This window comes from Platalea leucorodia, assembly GCF_965183815.1.
Source record: "Platalea leucorodia genome assembly, chromosome: 3".
NCBI lineage: Eukaryota > Metazoa > Chordata > Aves > Pelecaniformes > Threskiornithidae > Platalea > Platalea leucorodia.
Window position 1 is genome coordinate 93,021,761 of NC_138825.1, and position 14,441 is coordinate 93,036,201.

The 14,441-nt window shown below is 44.6% G+C and overlaps 1 protein-coding gene across 1 annotated transcript; it reads left to right on the top strand.

Annotated features, from left to right (window-relative positions):
* Positions 1 to 3,051: 3,051 nt before the first annotated feature.
* Positions 3,052 to 7,146, top strand: COX7A2 (cytochrome c oxidase subunit 7A2). Its single transcript, XM_082306359.1, has 4 exons — positions 3,052 to 3,156; positions 4,408 to 4,497; positions 5,984 to 6,068; positions 6,933 to 7,146. The coding sequence occupies exons 1-4, from the start codon at positions 3,139 to 3,141 to the stop codon at positions 6,989 to 6,991; spliced, it is 252 nt and encodes an 83-aa protein (XP_082162485.1). The 5' UTR covers positions 3,052 to 3,138; the 3' UTR covers positions 6,992 to 7,146.
* Positions 7,147 to 14,441: the final 7,295 nt, after the last annotated feature.

The window sequence follows — 14,441 nt, forward strand, 5'->3', positions numbered from 1 at the left end:
CTAGCTCACAGAATCTGTTCTGATCACCGTATGGCCTTCCATGCCTAAATGTGAAGTCTAATCTTACTCGACAGTTTCAATTAAGACTAAAGTCCATTACGAAATGGCCTGATAAGATTTAACAGGTCCTTATATGACCCGAGTCTCAAATAAGAAACCACCTTCTTGTAAGCCTCCCATTCCAAATGTGCTCAACCTGTGTTGGAAAATAAAGTAACACTGTCCATCATTTGAGTTACGCCAACTGCTGCTGCAAAGTCTGAAGTTGGAAAATTATCTTTCTCGTTTCCTGTTTGGAATGAAATGAAGAGGAATAAAAGCCTAAGTCAATAATTAATGAAGCTCAAGAAGTTAAAAAAAAAAAAATAGAAAGTAGGAGGAGTTCTTTCTCACTGGACTCTGATTTCAGATAAAGATGACACAAACAATTCAAGCAAACTGAATATCAGAGATGTACAAGTTTAGTTGAATTTGCACTTGAGCAAGTGGATTGTGCTCAAATTCTGCAAAATAAAATGTTGAGATGCTTTAAGTAGTATTAGAGGGCCAGGAATGTAATTAATGACCACATTAATTCTGTTATGAAAATGGGAAAGATTGGACTGTGATATTCTTGGAAGAAATGCAAATATGATTGTCTCGAGTTACGTGGTTGAAGCTAGTGAATGCTTCATAACAGATGCTTGTAAACTTCGGAACACATCTTTGTTCTGTCAGCGAGTTCCTTTAATGCAATTTTAGTGTATTATACAACTCAAGGTAACTTGGAAAATGGTTATACTAAGATAGAACACTGTGTTTTCTCTCTTCATACACAATGTAGCTTTTAACTGAGTTAGTCAATTATTTTGTTTGCAAGACAAAAACTAAACCAGCGAGCAGGCAAGAGTCAGGAGGAGGTTTGCACCAGGGGCTTCCACTTCCACAGCTGGGTTGAATGTTAGCTCAGTTTGTGTGATCTCTTTAGTGGGGTTTCTGCTATTGGTTTAAGAGGTAAAACACTTTTTGTGATGAATGCTTATTAACATACAGATTAATAGCCCTGTTTTAATTCTGGCTTAAACAAAACTGTTTAAGAATGAGTTTTGATTAACAACTTTATTATTTTTCAATACAATACATGCAAAAGTTACTCTATCCTTAAAAGTTACTCTATCCTGAAAAAGCAGTCTGAGTTTGCTTCTAGGGAAATATCCTCACCCCTGAGGTGGCAAGTTGCCATTTCTCTTTCCCTCAAGTTTTCATTTCTTCATAAATTAGTCAACACTGAAGAAGCCAGCTGTGCTTGCTCTGAGCAGTCATCTTGTGGCTTGGATTGGTACGTAACCCACGTGCCAAGATTTAAGTATGGCCTTTCTGTTGTAAAGTGTATTTTGACAAGCAATAGCACTGAAGCTCAGATTCAGACATATCAAGAAATGGTCCACACAGCGGAAATTAAGCAATAATAATTTCTCTGGGGATTATGATCCTTTTACCTGTATCTAAATACAACTGAGTGTATAAAAATTGGAATACAAGTATTATATGCACTCATAAGATGAAAGATTGCAAGAGGAACAAATGGAAATGTGTCCTGCAGTAGTAGTAGTGTATTCTAAGTGTTATTCTATCATAGCACTGCTTGAGTGTTTGAAAACTGTATGTTATATAATGCATCCAATTTCCTCCTTTGTTACAACACATCCTATTTCTCCATGACTATGCTTTCTAAATGGTATTTTTAATATTCTACTCAGCTAAGACTATGCCTATAAATACTTCTTCACCTTTGCATTTTTAGTTCTTTCTGGGGCAGCTCACCAGATTGAGAAGCGCTGTCCTTTGAGATACGATCCTTGCTATTTCCATACTAGATCGAGCACTAATTTGCTGTGTTTGACACACGTTATTCATCACGAGGCTTGGCCCCAGCGCAAAAGCGGTGTAATGCCAAAACCTGAGTGCGCTGCAACTGCAGCAAAGCCAGGAAATAGCGTTCCTGACAGCATTGTATTTCCGCGTAAGGTTGAAGCACGAGAAGAGATGCAGTCATGGGGGTAGATCTGCAATGCAGAAAAAACACGGGCTTCTCAGAGCACTTTCTTGAAGGGCAAATAGATTCTTCCTTTAGAATCAGATAGGCTTGTGTTTCACACAGATCTGGCATTGCTTCACTGTCATATATTGTGAAACATGAAACTGAAGTTGGGTTTTCTTTTTTCAACATGCAGAGTACTCAATGGAGTCTGAGGCAGCGGGCCGGTACATGCTTTAGTTTTGTTTTTTCCTGCGTGTAGTGGCTCAACCAGGGATGCCCCATCTGTGCCAAGGGCGCAAGACCTTTCCCTCAAGGGAAAGGCCCTGGTCGGGCCCCGGCGCTGCCGAGCCCGGCGTCCGGGCCCCGGGGGAGCGGGGGGCGCCTGAGCGCGGCGGCCCGTGGCGGTGCCCCCCGGGGACGCGCTCCCAGCCCTCGGGGGTGAGAGACGTTGGAACGGAAGGCGATTTTAAAACGGGCGGGTGCCGCCGCTCGCTGCCCCGTACCCCTTGCTGCTGGAGAGGCTACCGCTCCTTCCTCACCTCCCCTGCCCCGCTCCCGCTGTCGCGGGGCTCAGGGCTGGATCCCGGGCCCCGAAGCCGGACAGACACCCCTCGGCCCCGGACGTCGGACAAGACTCGTGCCAAGCGGCGGGCGCCGGGGCCGGGCCGGGCCGGGCCGAGCCGGGGCTGCCCTCCCTCCCTCGCCCGCCCGGAGACGGCTCCTGCTGCAGCTGCCCGCTCCCGCGGCCTCCCGCGCCTCAGGGCGGGCGCCCTCTGCGCCGCCGGTTGTTGATGTTTTACTGGGGACAGACTGTCGTCTGCGGGGGGAAGAGCCTTTCTCAGACCGGCCGGGAAGCAGCCGGCCGCGCTCACGCACCCGCCCGCTCCCCCCCGAGCCCCTGCGCGGCGCCCGGCCCCGCCGCCGCCGCCGCCATCTTCTGCCCGGCCCGCCCCCGCCGGGAGGACCGAGGCGGCCGGCGGGGGCGGGGCGGCGCTGTAGGCTCTGCGGCGGCGCTCTGGGCGCGGCCGCCTCTGTGGTACCATCGGTGAGGACGGCGGAGCTGCTTCCGCTTCCGCTGCCCTTGTTGCCGGCGGGAGGTGACGGGACCAAGAGCCGCGATGTGGCGGAACCTGCTGGTGAGGCCGCCGGGCCGGGCCGGGCTGGGCTGGGCTGGGGCGAGCAGCCCGCTGCCGCCGCGGCTACCGCTGTGTCAGGCCGCCGCGGGGCTGCCGCGGCAGGGCGGGGAGTGCGGGGGCTCCCTCCCCCCCTCCCTCCCTCCCTCCCTCAGGGGCTCCCTCTCTCCCTCCGGGGCTCCCTCCCTCCGGTGCCCGCCCGGGCTGCGGGGCTCGGCCGCCTGGTGAGCTGCCCGCCGGCCGCGCTGATGCCGGGTGCTGCTGAAGGAGCTGCTGGGGGAGGAGGGAAGCGTTCCGCTTCGTGTGCCGGCCCGCTCGCTCCACCTAGTGCTGAGCTTTGGGTAGTTAAGGGACGGGAGCTGGGTCGGTGCGTCTGGGGCGCGCTTGGTCCGTCTCTAAGGAGATGAATCTCGTAGTGGGTTTATTTGGGGTGGGCGAGGGGAGGAGGTGCGTTGTTCCATTACTTGCCACCGGCATCGTCTGGATGTTTGCCCCGTGGTGGTAATTGTGCGGGGGAGGATCGGTGTTATCAGCGTCGCTTGAAGCAGGCTGCTGGCCGCTCAGAGGTGCAGCTGGTTCTTAACTTTGAGACTTGACATGTTAGCGAAGGCAGACTTTGAGCCATCGGAAGGATTATAGATTATTGGTTTTGGTGGCCTGACCTGTGCTAACGAGCACGTATATGATCTGACTGTGGAAACAGATTCTAGCTTAGGACACAGCAGGGTGGCTTTAAATTCTGTGTGTGTGTGTGTGTGGAGGGGGTGCCTTCTTCAGCTCTGTGAAGGTTAGCTGCTGTGCAGGTGGCTGGCAGGTGAACTGCAGATCCTTGTCTGCACAAACATGTTTGTCTTAAATATTACTGTCCCCATTGCTAGAGTCAGACACAGCAAATGGTGCCTAAAGCCAAGATCTAAGGGGCTGAGGTTGAGATTTCCCCCAAAAGGATGCTAATTATGAAGGTTTTGCTGCAGATCCGTAAATCTGTTGTCTCTTACTGAAAGGAGTTTTTCTGAGTTTTTCCTTCTTAGGTAACCAGTCAGTCAGTAGTAGTCAGGCATAGTCTGTTGAAAGATTGACTGAATTCAAAAGCATTGGGTTTTCATGAAGCTTTGCTTGTTTGTCTTTAAAGACTTTCTTTTCTTCCTGTCCTTTCGGCTTCTATCTTACTTTTAAAAGAAACTATTTCTCTCCAGTGTGGATATAGCTGAAAAATGTCACTGCTTTTAAAACACCATTTATCTTTTATTTCAGGGTCTTCGCCAAATTTCCCAGAGGACCATAAGCACTGCTTCACGCAGGCAGCTTGAAAATAGAGTTCCTGAGAAGCAGAAGCTTTTTCAGGTATTGAGTGAGCATTGATAGTAGAATAATGTTAGTAGAATAACAAGGTTTTAGTAGATCATAATTGCATACATTTTGTTTCTAAAGAACTGGTGAAAGTCCTCTTTACATCTCAGGTGGGCTCTTGAAATCAGTTGTACGACTACAGTGTTTGAAATCAGCAGTCATTTTCTACAGAGATCAAGAGTATTTGTACATGCATACCTGACTTGCTGACTCTTTTGGGTTTTTTTACCCTGTGAAATAATTTGTATCTGAGTTTCTTATGAGCAGTAGATACTGTACAAAGATAAAGACAAAGTACTCTGAAATGAGATGAGAGGGGGGAGTATGTCCTAAGAACAAATAGAGAAAAACAGCGAGTGAGAGGACAGAAGTACAGTGAAAAGTTAAACCTGCAATCTCACAGCTATATCCATAGCTCATAGATAAGCCCCATAATTCTTAATGAGGATGTGGTATTATTGTACTTCTCAGTTATGAAAACAGTAAAGGTCTTAAGGGATTGGATTCACTCCTAGAAAATTACTGAATCTTTAAAAATAATTTCTGAATTAATCTCTTCCTGGTTGATAGGGCCACCTAGTGAGAACTAGTGGTTCTTCAAATGCCAAAGCAGTGGATACTCAAGAGCATACTCCCAACTGTGAGCCGTAGCCTGGAGCAGTAGCTTCATATTGAGGATAGAGTAGACTGGGCTTCAGTGATGTGAAAGGGAAAAAGTATGTTAGAAGCCCCGGTTTAATAGTTTTTGTATCTTGTTGCTTTCCTTTACTTTGAAAGAGAAAGCCGGTCTTGTTGGGACACTGCCTAAGGAGCACAGTGTTCATTGTGAGCCAAGGGGAAGCGGGGTGTTGGCAGTGGGTGAGGTCAGCGGTTCTGTTTCTGCTGGCGGAGATCTCTAGGTGTATCTCTTCCTCATCCCATTCCTTACTTGTGGGGCAGCAAGTTAAGCTGGGCTGGGTTGTGGGTCACCAGCACCAGAGCCTGGCTTGAATTCCAGAGCAGTGTGAACTTGCTGACAAGGGTGAGGACCATGTGGATGTGGTGTGTAGGAGTTTTACTTCAGGCGGAGCAAAACAATTTCCTGTATGACACCAGGTGGCAGTAGAGGCTCCTCCCCTTGTCGCTTCCTATAGCAGGAATTGACTATGGTGGAGGCAGATGGGAAGTTTCTAGGGGTGCTAATCATATCCTGTGCACCCGGGGGCTGGCAACTGGTGTCAGAAGTGTTTAGGCATCTGCCAATCACTGCTTTAGAAAGGAACGTGCACATCATTGACTATACTTCCCTAGTGAGGGATCACCTGATATCAGAATGAAAGCTTGAAAGACAAAGAGGAATCTAAATAAGATTCAGTGTCTTTTGGGAGTTGAGAAGATAATTTGGGGAAGCAATTCTTGTTCTGGGTAATTCTAGTTATATTAACACAATATTGCAAGAACTGTATTTAAATAGTTTCTTTTTGTCACTTGTTTCCATTAGGAGGATAATGGCATCCCAGTGCATCTTAAAGGTGGCCTAATGGATTCTCTGTTGTATAAAGTCACCATGGGTATTTCAGTTTTTGGTAAGGCTAATACGAAAATACTTATGCTTTGGTACAATTTCCAACGTGCTAATATTAATATATGTTTTCTTTGGTACAATCTCCAGCATGACTGGTGTTTCCTCTGTAAATTAGTTACGCAGTTCCTTCAGTCTGTTCTTTAGAACATGCAAAATGCATGTAGAGAGAGGGGAAAACACATTTGGACATGCTATATATTTATTTGTGCTTTCTCAAGTTTAGCTGTTGAGATGGCGTTTTTTCCCCTGACTAATAGTACTATGGGCTGAATACTCCTTCAGAATTCATGTATGATATTAGAGAAAACTAGAATTGCTTAGAAAGCTTATTCTGAAAAGGAGTAAAATTAAGTATAGCACATACATATATCAGTTTTCTCACTAGCCTGACTTTTTAGTGCTAGGTGATACTTGCTGTGCTGAGGTTTCACGTGCTGTGAAAACTCGCAGAATATATCCAAGCTTTATGATACTGTAGATATTTAACCTTTACATTGCTCGTTAAATAGTTTTGTAATAGTCTCTAACTTAAATACGTTGATCTAATGGATTTTCAGTTCAGTTACTTTAAGAATGAGTAACCATTACTTTATGATTGTCTGTGTAGGTTCCACAAACATACCTCTCCCCTTTTTTTTTCCCTATTTATTTTTATGCAGTCTGTGGATAGCCATTTAAGGATTTTTTTTCTCTAAAATATGAATCACCAAAAAAAAAAAATCATTGAGACATGGCTATGAAAATGTGTTGTATCTGAATTGCAGCTGCTTATTGTCAATATTTCTTCTGGAACAAACTGGGAAAGGAAAGCTGACTTGAATTCTGTTTACCATTCTGAAAATATCTTTTCTGTCTCTTAATTCAGGAACAGCCTATGTGGTTTACGAGCTGCTTGTCGCTTCAATGCCCAAGAAGCAGAAATGATTCCCATTCAAGATGCCTCAGTGACTAGCATCTCTTCGTCCAATTCCATGTGACTACGATGGCAGCTTATCATTATGAGCAGCTGGCTTAATGCTTGGAATCATAATTTAATTGTAACATGTTAACTGCAATCAATAAAGCAGTTTTTACGTTGTGTTGTGGTGGTCTGAACTCTGCCATGTGTTCTACATTAGGCTGCTTTTTACTTTCAGTAAATGTACATTGAGTTGATCAATATGCAGATCTTTCTTTGAATTGTGAGCCTCTTTTCTTTCTATGTGGTTTACGTTAGTACTTCAAAGGTGAGTTAAATGCCCTGAATCCCTATGAGGTGATATCTTGTCTTCATTATAGGAATTTCCTCTTCTTGCTGTAGTGGAGCAAATTAATCTTATAATAAATGATTAGGATTAGGTTAAACCTGTGTGGAAATGAATGTTGAGGACTTGATGATTGTGCTATGTCTTTGCTGTCAACTGCTGGAAGTTGACTGTAATGCAGCTAGAAATAGAGGAATCTGATGCCCGATCACCATCCAAAGGTGACAGTTTGTACTATAAAGAGGTGATAACACTGTCCTCTGCAGCTTCAGGGGCTTAGACGTAGTCTCAGTTGAACTCCTTCATCTAATAGATTTTATTTTTTTTTTCCCCAGTGGCTTTTCTCTGCTACAGCTTAATGGAACATCATATTTTCTGAAAAGAATGATGATTTCTAAGCATGCAAATATGATTAGCAAGTGATGGTGTGTTTGCCTTGCTGCCCATGAAATCAATATGTATGTGTCAATCATGATTAAGACTTGATAATCTTCCAATATTGCCTCATGTTTCAGGTGGTTAAAGCCAGCTTGTTCTTAGACATTAGAGTAAATAAAGCAATCGGTTCTTCAGCATAAAATAAAAGTTTTTTTAGAGAATTTGAGGGTGCTCTAGAGCAAATAGTAAAGTGGAAGAGGGGCACCGAAAGTGTTAATATGAACTCTGCTAGTGCAGTGCTAGATTTTCTCTACTGATTGGAAAGGTTTATGGTGACTGTTAATTAGACAGATACTCTGGCAGTTGACTGCTAATTTGATCTAGGCTGAACTGGACCCTATTAAGCCAGAAATACTAAAGATATTGAAGGCAGTGCTTATAAAACCTTCAAATTCTTGTTAATAATTTTTGTCAGTTTTTAATGCTCTTTTGGAAGAATTTCTCCAGCATGCTCTGTAACTTCAAGGATAGGCTAAATGCTTAGAGAGACTGCCTTCTCTCTCCACGAATTGTACTCTTCTGTAGTTGGAGAACAGGATTGCCCCATGTCTGTAGGAGCAGATCTAGTTCATAAGTACACACCAGGTTAAGTGGATTAGGTGTCAAACAATTGTAGCAAAATTTGGGTTGGGAAGGTCCTCTGAAGGTCAATTGGTCCAGTCTTCTGCTTGGAGCAGAGCTATGCTGGGTTGCCTAGGGCCTTGACTCGTTGCACTGGGGGTGTCTCTGAGGTTCTACAGCCTCTGTGCAACCTGCTCCAGGGTTGAGCTGTCCTTTCTCTGAAGAGTGTCTTGCCTCTTCTGGGAATGCATGTATTTAAAGGATGGTTGGTAGCGTTCCTGTAACACAGCTCTAAAGGAAGCCACAACTGCACTTGACTACTTCCACCCAGACGACCATGAATTTTACAAACTTAAAGGGGAAAGCAGGTATCTTTCCATGTCTTATGTGAAGGCCTCTCATAGAAAATAGAGCAAAAGCTGTAGGCATGGCTGAGTTTTAGGGTGCTGCTACTCCTTCATGTCAGGGTGTCAGTAGCTGCTGCTTCTAAAGCTCAGTCGATGTTATGGTCTCTGGGAGAGCTGTCAGCTCTGCTCCAATGTCATTTCTGGGTCACTCTAAACTTTCTGTTGGCGATTTGGACTATGTGCCTTAAGCTAGGTTATGGGCCTTAGCAATAACGTGGTTGAGGGGTGCTCACCTGCTCTCTTTCACCAGTGGAACTGTATGACAGTTCTCGGCATGTGTAGAGACACAACAAATGGCTGATAAAGCTAATGGTTTGATCATGATCCTTTCCAAAGTCATAGAATCACAGAATGCTTTGAGATGGAAGGGACCTTTAAAGGTCACCTAGTCCACCCCCCCCCTGCAATGGGCAGGGACATCTCCAACTAGATCAGGTTGCTCAGAGCCCCGTCCAGCCTGACCTTGAATGTTTCCAAGGATGGGGCATCTACCACCTCTCTGGGCAACGCGTTCCAGTGTTTCACCACCCTCATCATAAAACATTTCTTCCTTATATCTAGTCTGAATCTATCCTCTTTTAGTTTAAAACCATTACCCAAGCCCTCCTCTTTCAGTGGCTGAGGTGGTGTTCATGAGCTTGCTATGACACTGACAACCACAGATACAACTGGAGATTCATCGTTTTCTTGGGGGGAGAAAAATTTGATTGTGGCTTAGAATTGGGCAGGGATACTTAGTAGTAACTACTAGCTGCTATCATGTATTAGGAACGGGCCTTATATCTGAAGTAGCTAGCGCTGTCAGTGAAAATGCCTGCTCTATGAAAACTGCTCCTAGGAAGCATCTTTAAGTTGGTGAGTATGAGAATCACTTGTTCTTGTGGTTTAACCCCAGCCAGCAGCTAAGCCCCACACAGCCGCTCGCTCACTCCCCCCCCGGTGGGATGGGGGAGAGAATCGGAAGAGTAAAAGTGAGAAAACTCATGGGTTGAGATAAAGACAGTTTAATGCGTAAAGCAAAAGCCGCGCGCACAAGCAAAGCAAAGCAAGGAATTCATTCACTGCTTCCCATGGGCAGGCAGGTGTTCAGCCACCTCCAGGAAAGCAGGGCTCCATCACACGTAGCGGTTACTTGGGAAGACAAACGCCATCACGCCCAATGTCCCCCCCTTCCTCCTTCTTCCCCCAGTTTATAGGCTGAGCATGATGCCATACGGTATGGCATAGCCCTTTGGCCAGTCTGGGTCAGCTGTCCTGGCTGTGCCCCCTCCCAGCTTCTTGTGCACCTGGCAGAGCACGGGAAGCTGAAAAGTCCTTGACTGGTGTAAACTCTGCTCAGCAAGAACCAGAACATTAGTGTGTTATCAACATTATTCTCATCCTAAATCCAAAACACAGCACTCTACCAGCTACTAAGAAGATAATTAACTCTATCCCAGCTGAAACCAGGACACTTGTAAGCTACGCTGATGCCTGTTACTAGCTTGACTATTGCAATTACTGGGGAAGAACACCTCTGGGAACCAGCAGTAGCTGTGCATCCCTAGTTAGGTTTTATGTTCCTAACACAATTTGTGCCTTTGTAGCCTTCCTGTCAAGTTGCTGCTTGTGGGTTATTATGCTGAAAGTCTGGTGTTGACTCTGTAACAAATAGAGCTGCCAAAAAAAAAAAAAAAATTCCAGCAAAATAATCCTTTTGTTTCTCTTCTCAAGGAAACAGTGGGTTTTCCAAAATGTGAAAACGAGCACAAAAATCTAGCTTCCCACTACAGTACTATTTTAAGCCTCTTGTGGATTAAGTTTCTTTAGAATTTTTCATTGCTATCCTGGAGAACCAGAGTATGCTTGTTAAGCTCGAGGCGAACTGGAAGAGAAGGGCCAGTGTACTCGGAACTCTCTAGTAGAACCAAAAATCTTTAAAAAGGAGAGTGAGGGATATTCTCTCTGCATGGGTGGGTTTGGCCAACTGCGTGACTAACAGAGTGTCGTGGTTTAACCCCAGCCAGCAACTAAGCACCACACAGCCGCTCGCTCACTCCCCCCCGGTGGGATGGGGGAGAGAATCGGAAGGGTAAAAGTGAGAAAACTCATGGGTTGAGATAAAGACAGGTTAATAGCCGCAGCAAAAGCCGCGCGCACAAGCAAAGCAAAACAAGGAATTCATTCACTTCACTACTTCCCATGGGCAGGCAGGTGTTCAGCCATCCCCAGGAAAGCAGGGCTCCATCACGCATAACGGTTACTTGGGAAGACAAACGCCATCACGCTGAACGTCCCCCCCTTCCTTCTTCTTCCCCCAGCTTATATACTGAGCATGATGCCATAAGGTATGGAATAGCCCTTGGCCAGTCTGGGTCAGCTGTCCTGGCTGTGCTCCCTCCCAGCTTCTTATGCACCTGGCAGAGCACGGGAAGCTGAAAAGTCCTTGACTGGTGTAAACTCTGCTCAGCAAGAACCAACACATCAGTGTGTTATCAACATTATTCTCATCCTAAATCCAAAACACTGCACTCTACCAGCTACTAACAAGAAAATTAACTCCATCCCAGCTGAAACCAGGACACGGAGTAAGAACTGCCTGGATCGATGTCTCAGAAGAAGGTTTGGGAAATGGGGTACAGGTTATCTTGAGATGAACATTGATGCCTACGAGGAAGAGAAACCTCACAGCACAGGGAACTGTACTTCACGGCATGTGAAGGAATCAGTCTGCTCTCTGCGACACTGGTAAGGCTTCTGCTGCTACCATGTGCCCAGGGTTACTACCAAGACGCAGACCAAGTGGTGGGCGTCTGGAAGGCAGCATAAGAAAAGATCAAAATCTTTAAAAAGCCCACATCCTTTCCCATCCGCAGGAATTATGAAGAATATTGGAAGAAGGGCAATTGTTTAAATAGCCTAAATTATAAAAATCCTGTGATGAGCTAGGCAGTAAATGTGCATTTCTGTGTTCAATTGAAGCAGAACGTGCAGCCGTTCTTGTTCTCGCAATCAACCGCATCTCAGAGTCCACTGTCTCAGGAACAGCGGCAGCAGCCCCAGTGGGAGGGCATGTGGGGTAAACGCAAGCTAGGAAAAAGATCTTTGTACTACAAAGTAATCAGTATTTATAGACGGAGCCTGGGAATGTTATTTAAATGAATAACAAATGACAAAAAAAAATTGTTCTGGTAGAGGTGGGTGTAGTAACCCCGAGATGCGTCCCTGGAGTCTGCAGCTGGAGGCAGGCGGGAGGGCGGTTGGCATCGCTGCCGAGCGCTCACGGGGTGGCGTACGCCGGCCGCCGCTCTGCCAGTGCTGCTGGATTTTTTGCTGCTGCAGGAGCAGTAGGAGGATGAAACCAAACAAGACCCACGGTCAGCTGCTCAGCACCATTTTCTGGGACCGCATTACAAAGCTAACAGGCAAATTCCTGTCTACTGCTCGGTCTGTATGTGTAATTTGTTGCAGGCATGTCTACATAACAAGCTGTCAGAAGGTGTAAACTAGGTGCCTATACTGCCTTTCTCTAGGAAAATGCAAAAAAGAGAGCTATGCATCTCCTCTAGGGCTAAAATTAACAGAAAGTGTTTGGAAGTATCTGAAGATCTTTCTTACCTTCAGTCTCCCTGTGGGTATTTTATGAGTAGAAGAAAATGAAATAAGCAACACCTATTACTCCTTGCTAATGTAAAAAAATGATAAATTTAAAAAAATAAAATGGTCGGTAATATGAAGTCGTGGACTGCTAGCAGTTAACACACTCAAATTGTGTGCTTTTCTTGTCTGATTTATTACTATAGTGCTTAATTACCATCCTTAAATCGGTATTTTCTGGAGTTAGGTATTATACTGATGTACAATATTGCTACCTTGCTGCAGTCCTACTTTTGATTTGTGTTTAGGCAATACACATGGTATCTTTCCCCAAAAGAGATTTCATGTAAACTGTATTTTCTATTTGAGGTTCATGTAACATTTATTTTTCAGTTACTGTTATTAGAAATGGTAGCTACGATTTCTTTATATTTTGCTTTAAAGGATGGGAAAGCCTGCTGGAGCTGAGGACATGGGAACACTGTCCTGGCTTCCACTGAGCCGGATTGTTCTAAACGTCACCCCAAAAATATGGGGGACATTTTCTGCTAGATAGGCAATGAGTACTCCATCTCTTCCACTTCCCTTGCCACCCTATTTTTCATTATATAAGCTTTTGAACTCATAGGGCTTTAAGGTTAACAAAGAAAGCTTAGTAGGGTGCCAGCTTTGGCAGAATGAAAAAAAAATTGTTCATGGTGCTGTAAGAGAAATGACTATTCAAACAATAATCAGACAGATGAAACAAACAGACAAAAATTAAATCCTCAGTATTGCAGTTCTAGGTTACACAATCCTGTCTGAGACTCCAGACGTACAGACCATGTTTTACTTTCTCCATTGGGAAGGTAGCTCAGAACTATCTAATCTTTGAACTGTGCCCTGGGCTATATTTTCTTGGCTGCTGAATATATGATCCAATTAGCCTGACACACATAAAAATTTCCCTAGTAAAATTCTGAGGACTAATAATATACAATATCACAGCACTGGCTTCCTAAAAGACACCGTGAAAAAAGTTCAGAAATGCTCAGAAGTAAAAAGAAAACACCAGAGAGATCTCTAAGTGTATGATCCTATCTGTACTTTTTTCAGATCCCAGAATAAAAATACAACTTTTTTTTAATGTTGCTCACCTTGGCTACCACTGCTCTGAACTATGAGAAAGTATGATGATTTTTTTTTGGCATCTTTTGTATTAAGCTCTCCTTCCTTACTCTCCCATTCTTTCCCAATTCTGTTACATACCAAAGAGCTGGAGGCTGACCTTCATAGTTGCTAGAGTGAATCAGACTTTAAAAGACAAAATCAATCTGATCAACCTGACTTGACCCTAAATAAGGTATTTAGGTGATGAGTAACTCAGAACCAACGTATCTTTTCATGTGCATGCTTGTGCGATTATTTTTTTAAAGAAGCTCCTTTTAATAATAACACCACCTTCTCTAGTCTAACTTGCCTGAGCCTTTCCACTTATTTTTTCAGTACTCAGTCAATGCTGCTATAAAAATAATGGCTTGTGCAGAAACACAATTTGGGAAGAGTCTCTTGGCTGTACTGTACTTTTTCTGAGTGTGAGTATTCAAGTCCTTAAACTCGGTGGGCAGCGCATACAGTCTACGATATATGTTTTGGTCTTGTCTCAATATTTCCCAAGAGTTGCTCTTATTATTCAGAGGTCTTCTGTTAGACTCACTGATCACAGTCTTCCCCGAAACACATGTAAATCTAAAGCACACTGGGATCTATTTTCTCAAAAAGATACGTCCTCGCAAAAAAAAAAAAAAAGGTAATTGGCCGGGATTCCTGTTCATAAATGTTGTGACAAGCCAAATTCACTTGCAGGGGTTGGGGAGGTACTTGAGAGAATGGTGTTATCCCACTGAGTCTCCAGTCAGGCAGTCCTGATTTTAGCTCCTGGAGGCATACCAATATCTGTATACAGTTCACTCAGCTCACAAAATATTCTCTCCCATTGCATATAGCCTGCTGTGTCCTAGAGAGAACTGCCAAAGGGGGATGAATTTGTCCTTTGCTAATGTGTTTCTTTGTTTGTGTTCCCAGTCCGCCAATCTGAACTTTCTGAAACGTAAGGATCTTTCCTCTCCTCTGTCTGGTTTATGTGGTGCATGTAACTATCTTTCCTCT